Genomic DNA, 10,858 nt, shown 5'->3' on the forward strand with positions numbered 1-10,858 from the left:
ATCCCACATGGGGCTCACAGTCTATATCCAATCTAATCATTTTGTGTCTACCCCAGTGCTTAGTACAATGCTTGGCATATAGCAAGCACTTAAATACAGGGACCATGGCTAAATCCCACCTGCTTAGTACAGTGCCCTGCCCACAGTCAGTGGCTAATCAATGCTACTACTATTTAATAATAATTTAATAATAACAATAATAGCACATGCTATTTGCCACATTTTTGTGTCCAGGGAGGAAGGTGGAGTAGAATGGAAGGGGATTCAGGAGGGACTACTGCATTAAGATAACTTGTTCTCTGGCCAAGTTTCTAAAAAAAGAAATATTTCATGGATTTTAGGAGCAGTGTCTACATCAAGATGAACAGCTGTAGCGTGAGAGAGAATCGATAACAATGTTCAGAAACGCACCTAACTGGCTAGTAATGGATGGAAGTCTATTAGGATTATGTAACTTCTGCAGGTCCTTGAGAAAGGAAATTTATCGGCATTCGCAGTTCTCCAGGAATGAGGCCTAAAAATGTCTTTGGGAGGCAGGGGTAAAGAAAATAATAATAATAAAAAAAACCAATAACCCGCATTCAACGTCACTGAGCTTCAGCCCTGGCTTCTCGGCTTTGAAGCAATGATTCTGACCCAAGCACCCTCACCCAGAGGGCCAGATATGATTTGACTGGATCCCAGAGTTCAAATTGGGCCCCTTGCAAAGCAAAAGAGCGAGGGACAAGGGGAGAAGAGATGAGACAGAGACACTAGGAGATACAGGAGAGATAGCCGGAGACAGGCCGATCTGACAAGCTAAGACTACTGGTATTTGGGGGTTTATTTGCATGCCAATGAGCCAAATGAGCAGCGACGGCTGGTTGTGCAGCGTTCTAAGGGGCAAGGTTGTTATTATCGTATTGCCACACATCCCAATTTCACTGAAAAGCAAGAGTACTACCACGGGTGATATGGACGTGCGGCTACGTGCCCACCTCCAGAATTACTTTATTTACAAAGCGATTATCGTGTTATCTGTTTGTTTTCCTTTTTCCAACAGCCGCCGCAGTAGCAGCGGCAGGAGCAGCTTGAGTCAGCCCTCGAATTTCTTAATCACAAACCCGTTCGCTGCTAAATCAGTCCCAAATCGTCAGGCAGAATCGGGAGGTGGGGTGGGGGGCTGTGCAAGTTCACACTCACACACACACACATATATACACACATTCCCAACTCCCCCCCCCCCCCCCCCCAATCAAGGGCAGCAGGGAGAACTGTGTATGTGCAAAAAGGTGGATCTGGGGACGAGGATCGCTGAGTTTGTTTACAGAGCAGAGACGCCTCGGCTCGGATGCCAAAGCTACCAGGAGCAGCAAACGCAAACTTAGCAAAAGCACACGTACCACGGGAGGCGAGGAGAGAGACAAGGAAAGCGTGGATCGGATCGCCCGGCTGCGGGGAGGCAGGCTGGCAAGCATGCAGGCAAGGATGCAGACAAGCAGGCAAGCGTGCAGACAGACAAGCAGGCTGCCAAGCAAGTAGGCAAGCATGCAGGCAAGGATACAGACAAGCAGGCAAGCATGCAGACAGGCAAGCAGGCCGGCAAGCATGCAGGCAAGCTTGCAGACACACAGGCAAGCATGCAGATACACAAGCAGGCTGGCAAGCAAGTAGGCAAGCATGCAGACAGACAAGCAGGCTGGCAAGCAAGTAGGCAAGCATGCAGGCAAGGATACAGACAAGCAGACAAGCGTGCAGACAGACAAGCAGGTTGGCAAGCAAGTAGGCAAGCATGCAGGCAAGGATACAGACAAGTAGGCAAGCATGCAGGCAAGCTTGCAGACACACGGGCAAGCATGCAGATAGACAAGCAGGCTGGCAAGCAAGTAGGCAAGCATGCAGGCAAGGATACAGACAAGTAGGCAAGCATGCAGACAGGCAAGCTTGCAGACACACAGGCAAGCATGCAGATAGACAAGCAGGCTGGCAAGCAAGTAGGCAAGCATGCAGACAGACAAGCAGGCTGGCAAGCAAGTAGGCAAGCATGCAGGCAAGGATACAGACAAGCAGGCAAGCGTGCAGACAGACAAGCAGGTTGGCAAGCAAGTAGGCAAGCATGCAGGCAAGGATACAGACAAGTAGGCAAGCATGCAGACAGGCAAGCAGGCTGGCAAGCATGCAGACACACAGGCAAGCATGCAGATAGACAAGCAGGCTGGCAAGCAAGTAGGCAAGCATGCAGACAGACAAGCAGGCTGGCAAGCAAGTAGGCAAGCATGCAGGCAAGGATACAGACAAGCAGGCAAGGATACAGACAAGCAGGCTGGCAAGCAAGTAGGCAAGCATGCAGGCAAGGATACAGACAAGTAGGCAAGCATGCAGACAGGCAAGCATGCAGGCAAGCTTGCAGACACACAGGCAAGCATACAGATAGACAAGCAGGCTGGCAAGCAAGTAGGCAAGCATGCAGAAAGACAAGCAGGTTGGCAAGCATGTAGCCAAGGATACAGACAAGCAGGCAAGCATGCAGGCAAGCTTGCAGACACACAGGCAGGCAAGCATGCAGATAGACAAGCAGGCTGGCAAGCAAGTAGGCAAGCATGCAGAAGGACAAGCAGGCTGGCAAACATGCAGGCAAGGATACAGACAAGCAGACAAGCATGCAGACAGACAAGCAGGCTGGCAAGCAAGTAGGCAAGCATGCAGAAAGACCAGCAGGCTGGTAAGCCTGCAGGCAAGGATACAGGCAAGCAGGCAAGCATGCAGACAGACAAGCCGGCTGGCAAGCATGCAGGCAAGCTTGCAGACACACAGGCAGGCAAGCATGCAGATAGACAAGCAGGCTGGCAAGCATGCAGGCAAGGATACAGACAACCAGGCTGGCAAGCAAGTAGGCAAGCATGCAGGCAAGCTTGCAGACACACAGGCTGGCAAGCATGCAGACAGACAAGCAGGCTGGCAAGCAAGTAGGCAAGCATGCAGGCAAGCATGCAGATAGACAAGCAATCAATCGTATTTATTGAGCGCTTACTGTGTGCAGAGCACTGTACTAAGCGCTTGGGAAGTACAAGTTGGCAACATATAGAGACAGTCCCTACCCAATAGTGGGCTCACAGTGTAGAAGAAGCAGGCAGGAGAAGCCCTGCTCTCAATCTTAGCTATGGTTGGTTCACCTGCAACAGCTGCTGCTGCTTCTTTCCCTCCTTTTATCTCTTTTCTCTCTCTCCTTTTATCTCTTCCTCTCTCTTTCTCTTCCCACCACCCCCTGGGATCGGTTGGCTAGCCATACTGCAAGCCCCCCCTTTCAACAAGTAGAGCGATGTCCTACCCCCCACCGCAGCTGGGGAGACCCCCCCCTTTGGAAGCCAAGGCGACTTTGCAGAGCTCCAGCCGGGGGTGGAGGGGAGAAGAGGGAAATAATAATAATAATGGCATTTATTAAGCGCTTACTATGTGCAAAGCACTGTTCTAAGCGCTGGGGCATGACGACCCCCTAGCCGCCCCCTAAAAGAGCATCCCGGAGCCCTGACTCTGGCTGGAGGTCATTCACTCATTCAATCATTTATTGAGCACTTACCGTGTGCTGAGCACTGCACTAAGCGCTGGGGAAGTACAAATCCGCAACAGAGACGGTCCCTACCCAACAACAGGCCCCAAATCTAGAAGCAGCGTGGCACCGTGGAAAGAGCCCGGGCTTTGGAGTCAGAAGTCATGGGTTCAAATTCCAACTCCGCCAGTTGTCAGCTGTGTGACTTTGGGCAAATCACTTCACTTCTCTGGGCCTCAGTTCCCTCATCTGTAAGATAAATACGACTGAATGAATAAGATGGGGATGAAGATTGTGAGCACCCTGTGGGACAACCTGATCACCTTGTAACCTCCCCAGTGCTTAGAACAGTGTTTTGCACATAGTAAGCGCTTAATACATGCCTTCTTTTTTGTTTTTTAGAAGGGGGAAGCAGGCAACAAAACAGAACAAGTAGACAGGCGTCAGTACCATCAGAATAAATAGAATTATAGCTCTATACACATCAGTCCCAGTCGGGGGGCAGACACGGACCACTCAAAGAAGGGAGAGGGATGCATGTGCACCTTCTTGCCTTTTTCTTTTTTGATGGTATTTGTTAAGCGCTTAGTATGTGCGATGCACTATGCTAAGCGCTGGTGGGATACAATAATAATAATAATGGCATTTATTAAGCGCTTACTATGTGCAAAGCACTGTTCTAAGCACTGGAGGATACAATAATAATAATGGCATTTATTAAGCGCTTACTATGTGCAAAGCACTGTTCTAAGCACTGGAGGATACAATAATAATAATGGCATTTATTAAGCGCTTACTATGTGTGATGCACTGTTCTAAGCACTGTGGGGATACAAGGTGATGAAGTTGTCCCCCGGGGGGCTCACAGTTTTAGTCCCCATTTTACAGATGAGGGAAGTGAGGCACAGAGAAGTGAAGTGACTTGCCCAAGGTCACACAGCTCATGTTTTGTTTTGTCTGTCTCCCCCTTCTAGACTGTGAGCCCGTTGTTGGGTAGGGACCGTCTCTATCTGTTGCCGACTTGAACTTCACAAGCGCTCAGTACAGCGCTCTGCACACAGTAAGCGCTCAATAAATGCGATTGAATGAATAATAATGATGGCATTTATAATAATAATGAAATTTATTAAGCACTTACTATGTGCAAAGCACTCTTCTAAGCGCTGGGGAGGTTACAAGGTGATCAGGTTGTCCCACGTGGGGCTCACAGTCTTAACCCACATTTTACAGATGAGGTAACTGAGGCACAGAGAAGTGAAGTGACTTGCCCTAGGTCACACAGCTGACAATTGGCGGAGCCGGGATTTGAACCCATGAACTCTGACTCCAAAGCCCGGGCTCTTTCCAGTGAGCCACAATTTATTAAGCGCTTACTTTGTGCCAAGCACTGTTCTAAGCTCTGGGGAGGTTACAAGGTGATGAGGTTGTCCCACGGGGGGGGGGGGGGGGGGGGCGGGGGGGGGGGAGGCTCATAGTCTTAGTCCCCATTTTACAGATGGGGGAAGTGAGGCCCAGAGAAGCGGCTTGCCCAAAGTCACACAGCTGACAGTTGGCGGAGTTGGGATTTGAACCCATGACCTGGGACTCTTTCCACTGAACCACGCCGCCTGGGTCAGAGCGATTTCCCGACCACCTCTGGGCACATCCGCCAAGCTAGCTCTCTTCCTCCCTTCAAAGCCCTACTGAGAGCTCACCTCCTCCAGGAGGCCTTCCCAGACTGAGCCCCCTCCTTCCTCTCCCCCTCCCCCTCATCCCCCTCCCTCCCGCCTTACCTCCTTCCCCTCCCCACAGCACCTGTATATATGTATATATGTTTTTACGTATTTCTTACTCTACTTATTTTACTTGTACATATTTATTCTATTTATTTTATTTTGTTAATATGTTTTGTTTTGTTGTCTTTCTCCCCCTTCTAGACTGTGAGCCCGCTGCTGGGTAGGGGCCGTCTCTATATGTTGCCAACTTGGACTTCCCAAGCGCTTAGTCCAGTGCTCTGCACACAGTCAGCGCTCGATAAATACGATTGAATGAATGAATGAATTTATTACTCTATTTATTATACTTGTACATATTTATTTTTTGTTAATATGTTTAGTTTTATCGTCTGTCCCCCTTCTAGCCTTTGAGCCCGCTGTTGGGTAGGGGCCTCCTCTAGATGTTGCCAACTTGGACTTCCCAAGCGCTTAGCCCGGTGCTCTGCACACAGTCAGCGCTCGATAAATACGATGGAATGAATGAATGAATTTATTACTCTATTTTATTTTGTTAATATGTTTTGTGTTATTATCTGTCCCCCTCCTAACCTGTGAGCCCGCTGTTGGGTAGGGGCCGCCTCTAGATGTTGCCAACTGGGACTTCCCAAGCGCTTAGCCAGGTGCTCTGCACACAGTCAGCGCTCGATAAATACAACTTAATGAATAAATTAATTACTCTATTTTACTTGTACATATTTATTTTTCGTTAACATGTTTAGTTTTATCGTCTGTCCCCCTTTGAGCCCGCTGTTGGGTAGGGGCCGCCTCTAGATGTTGCCAACTTGGACTTCCCAAGCGCTTAGCCCGGGGCTCTGCACACAGTCAGCGCTCGATAAATACGATTGAATGAATGAATTAATTACTCTATTTTACTTGTACATATTTATTTTTCATTAACATGTTTAGTTTTATCGTCTGTCCCCCTTCTAGCCTGTGAGCCCGCTGTTGGGTAGGGGCCTCCTCTAGATGTTGCCAACTTGGGCTTCCCAAGCGCTTAGCCCGGTGCTCTGCACACAGTCAGCGCTCGATAAATATGACTGAATGAATAAATTAATTACTCTATTTTACTTGTATATATTTATTTTTCATTAACATGTTTAGTTTTATTGTCTGTCCCCCTTCTAGCCAGTGAGCCCGCTGTTGGGTAGGGGCCACCTCTAGATGTTGCCAACTTGGACTTCCCAAGCGCTTAGCCCGGTGCTCTGCACACAGTCAGCGCTCGATAAATACGATTGAATGAATGAATTAATTACTCTATTTTACCTGTACATATTTATTTTTTGTTAACATGTTTAGTTTTATTGTCTGTCCCCCTTCTAGCCTTTGAGCCTGCTGTTGGGTAGGGGCCTCTTCTAGATGTTGCCAACTTGGATTTCCCAAGCGCTTAGCCCGGTGCTCTGCACACAGTCAGCGCTCGATAAATACGATGGAATGAATGAATGAATTACTCTCTTTTACTTGTACATATTTATTTTTCGTTAACATGTTTAGTTTTATCGTCTGTCCCCCTTCTAGCCTGTGAGCCCGCTGTTGGGTAGGGGCCTCCTCTAGATGTTGCCAACTTGGACTTCCCAAGCGCTTAGTCCGGGGCTCTGCACCCAATCAGCTTTCGATAAATACGATGGAATGAATGAATTAATTGCTCTATTTTACTTGTACATATTTATTTTTCGTTAATATGTTTAGTTTTATCGTCTGTCCCCCTTCTAGCCTGTGAGCCCGCTGTTGGGTAGGGGCCGCCTCTAGATGCTGCCAACTTGGACTTCCCAAGCGCTTAGTCCGGGGCTCTGCACACAGTCAGCGCTCGATAAATACGATGGAATGAATAAATTAATTACTCTCTTTTACTTGTATATATTTATTTTTTGTTAACATGTTTAGTTATATCGTCTGTCCCCCTTCTAGCCTTTGAGCCTGCTGTTGGGTAGGGGCCTCCTCTAGATGTTGCCAACTTGGACTTCCCAAGCGCTTAGCCCGGTGTTCTGCATACAGTCAGCGCTCGATAAATGAATGAATGGATGGATGGATGGATGGATGGATGAATGAATGAATGAATGAATGAATGAATGAATGAATTTCCCCGCGCGCGTGCCTTGGGCGCCCGCAGAGGGAGCCCCGGCTCCCTGGATCCCGTCCATCGCAACCGCGCTCCTGGTTTTCCCTGTGGTCCTTCGCTCCGCCCTTCCCGAAATCCTATATTAACCGCGGCCAAAGCCCTGAGAAACACAGCTCATTGTTGGCCCAGGCCGATGAGCCTCGCGGAGCATCGGAGGAAAAAAAAATAATAAGTCAATAAAAGGGGAAAATTGCTCGGGGGTTTGCAGCGGGACCCGCCATCCATCCTATCCCGGGATCCGACCGAGGACGGGGAAAACACCCTCTCTATGCAGCTGGGCGGATTTTAAGCGAGCGATTCCCCCACCGACCTAAGGAGCGGAAAGAGGCGAGGCAGAAGGTGAGAGCGAGGAGGACCCCCCCGCCGGCCCCTGCAAGTTTCATGCAGTCGCCTTTATTGAGCGCCTCTTGCGTGCGGAGCACTGCGCTGAGCGCTGGGGGAGTCCCAAGTTGGCACCACCGTCGGCAGGATTGGTGTGCGTTTGGGAGACAAGGGCGAGGGAGCCCGGTTGGGATGGGGAGGCGGACCCGACCCCAAAAGTTCGGCCTCCCCCCCGTGCCTGCATTTTATTTTATTTGGGGCATTCATAGTGGCACCGGAGGAAAGGGGTGGCAAGGCTCAATTGGGCAGGGGACGGTTTGGAGGGGGCGCCCGCAGAGGAATTGGGGTGAAGTCGGTCCTGCCCCCCCTTCACCCCCGGTTTGGCGACTTGAGAGGGGTGGGGGGCAACCTTGGGAGCACTGTGCGAAGCGCTGGACGGGAGGGGAAGGCCGCTGGTAGCCGGAGGCACGTGCGGGGAGGAAGGGGGCCCGTCTCTTTATGCTCTCATCGCCCTCTTTTTTTTTTTTTCCTCTCTCTCTCTCTCTGTCTTTTTTTTCCTGGTTGTTGTTGTTGTTGTTGTGGTGACTTTCCAGGGTGGGAGATGGCGGACCACATGATGGCCATGAACCACGGGCGGTTCCCGGACGGCCCCAGCGGGCTCCATCACCACCCGGCCCACCGGCTGGGCATGGGGCAGTTCCCCGGGCCCCATCACCACCACCAGCCTCAGCAGCAGCAGCAGCAGCAGCAACAGCAGCAACACGCCTTCAACGCCCTGATGGGCGAGCATATACACTATGGCGGTGGCACGGGTGGCATCAGGCACGCCATGGGCCCGGGGGCGGTGAGCGGTGGGCACCCGGCGGGCCCTCTGCCCAACCAGGCCCGCTTCGCCAACTCGCAGTTCCTGGCCGCCCCCGTGTCCGGCCAAGGAGGCTCGTTACCGGCCAGCCTGCAGCTGCAGAAGCTCAACAACCAGTATTTCAACCACCACCCTTACCCCCACAACCCCTACCTGCCGGATTTGCACCCGGCCGGGCACCCGCTGAACGGGACCAACCCGCATTTCAGGGACTGCCACCCCAAGCACGGGGCCGGGCCCGTCGGGGGCACCGGGCCCGCCGCCCTGCCCCACGTGCCGGCCGCCGCCGCCGGCCTGCCGCCCAATGTCATAGACACCGACTTCATAGACGAGGAGGTGCTCATGTCCTTGGTGGTGGAGATGGGCTTGGACCGCATCAAGGAGCTGCCCGAGCTCTGGCTGGGACAGAACGAGTTTGACTTCATGACGGACTTCGTTTGCAAACAGCAGCCCAGCAGGGTCAGCTGCTGACTTCACTGGAAAGAAGAGAGAAAGAAAAAAGGAGAGAGGAAAAAAACAAGAGACGGAAAGGAAACACCACCACCACCACCACCACCACCACCACCACGAGGAGAGAGAAGCATCCCGACTTCCCCGGGGGTGAATCGAACCGACGGAAACATTCCCTTTAGACGCAGTATCTCCCTTTTCGGGTTCTGAAAGGTGTGAGGACTTCGGGTTTCTGAAAGGACTTGGAAAAACAGAGTAAACTTGTACAGATGGGTTGAAAAAGAAAAAAAAAAACGCCGCCACTCTTTCTTTCTCCTGGGTTTTCTTTTGGTTGTTGTCGTCGTCGTCGTTTGCGTTCCGTTCTTTTTGTAGCCTTGACATTCACCTCCCTTATGTAGTAGTGGTATTTAGCGAACTCGGTCCTGTTTTTTTTGTTTTTTCGTTTCGTTGGTTTAGACTCCCCATTTCCTCGCTTAATTTCTACAGTGCTCAACTGTTAGATATTAATCTTGGCAAACTGCTTAATCTTGTGGATTTTGTAGATGGTTTCAAATGACTGAACTGCATTCAAATTACGAGTGAAAGGAAAAAATCGCATTAGTTGGTTGCATGAACTTTGAAGGGCAGATATTACTGCACAAACGCTGTCATCTCGCTTCATTTTTAACTATGCATTGGAGTACAGACTAATTTTTAAAATATGCTAAACTGGAAGCTTAAACAGATGTGGGCCAAACCATTCTGGATCAGGAAAAGTAATACTGTTACTTTAAAGTCTGCTACCCCTCCCTTCCCCCCCCCCCCCACCTCCTCCCCCATATGTACAGACAATAATATGGTGTGGAATGTAGTCAGTGGCAAACATTTCACAGATTTTTATTTTGTTTCTTGTCTTCAACATTTTTGACACTGTGCTAATAGTTTATTCAGTACATGAAAAGATACTACTGTGTTGAAAGCTTTTTAGGAAATTTTGACAGTATTTTTGTACAAAACATTTTTTTGAAAAAATACTTGTTAATTTATTCTATTTTAATTTGCCAATGTCAATAAAAAGTTAAGAAATACTTCAGTTTTTGGAGAAGTCATTTGCAAGGGATGGTGTCCTTGGTTTTGGATTTTGGATTTTATTTATTTATTTTTTTAGGATGGGCTCCCCCCCCTCACCCCTTCATTAGTAGAATGATTAGATGGAAATTGGGCATGAGCAAGCAAACATTCCAAGGTAGAAATTACATGACACCAATGCATGTCACGATGAGCTTAAGAACAGAGCAGGGTTTAAGCATAATCACGCCTCATAATTACCAATACGATATGCCTGTTGGTATTGTTTAATCAAAAATAGCTGCAAAGTTGTCACTGAGAAACTTCTCGTGACGTGCCGATGCACTGGCTTCAGATGTAGTCCAGAATTATTCATTAAACTTTATAAACACCCCTTCACTTACATTCTTGATTTGGTTTTTCAGGTTTCTATTACATATGAACTGGTTGATAGTTCACCAATACTAATTTGGGTGATTTTTTTTAATAGAAAAATACACCCAGTATAAACGTTTTTATTGGTAAGTAGCAAAACTGGTATTTCAGCAAAAAAATGTTTTCAAAAGGGCACCCTGTTTATTAGAATCCTTAAAATATTATCCTTTTTAGAGTGAGTTTAGTCTCTTCTCCAAATGTACTTAATATCCATTTAAAAGGATTCATTCAAAGATCTAATTCAAGTCAAACACTTTACCACATCCTTCAGCCTCACACCCAACCTCTTCCCCTTCCTCCTCCCTGCTCCCCCCAGCCAAACCCCAAATCAACCTTTTCTCTCTCTC

General features: G+C 49.0%; 1 protein-coding gene across 1 annotated transcript; it reads left to right on the plus strand.

Moving 5' to 3' along the window:
• The first annotated feature begins 7,520 nt into the window (after positions 1-7,520).
• On the plus strand, positions 7,521-9,334 carry CITED2 (Cbp/p300 interacting transactivator with Glu/Asp rich carboxy-terminal domain 2). The gene is made up of 2 exons (XM_038741674.1): positions 7,521-7,735; positions 8,311-9,334. Exon 2 carries the CDS (start codon positions 8,319-8,321, stop codon positions 9,048-9,050), a length of 732 nt encoding a protein of 243 aa, XP_038597602.1. The 5' UTR covers positions 7,521-7,735; positions 8,311-8,318; the 3' UTR covers positions 9,051-9,334.
• The last annotated feature ends 1,524 nt before the right edge of the window (positions 9,335-10,858 follow it).

The sequence above is a fragment of the Tachyglossus aculeatus genome, chromosome 2 (genome assembly GCF_015852505.1).
Source record: "Tachyglossus aculeatus isolate mTacAcu1 chromosome 2, mTacAcu1.pri, whole genome shotgun sequence".
NCBI classification, from domain to species: domain Eukaryota; kingdom Metazoa; phylum Chordata; class Mammalia; order Monotremata; family Tachyglossidae; genus Tachyglossus; species Tachyglossus aculeatus.

Bases quoted from the DNA above. Each gene is read 5' to 3' on its own strand.
- CITED2 (XM_038741674.1), top strand. From the start codon at position 8,319: ATGGCGGACCACATGATGGCCATGAACCACGGGCGGTTCCCGGACGGC.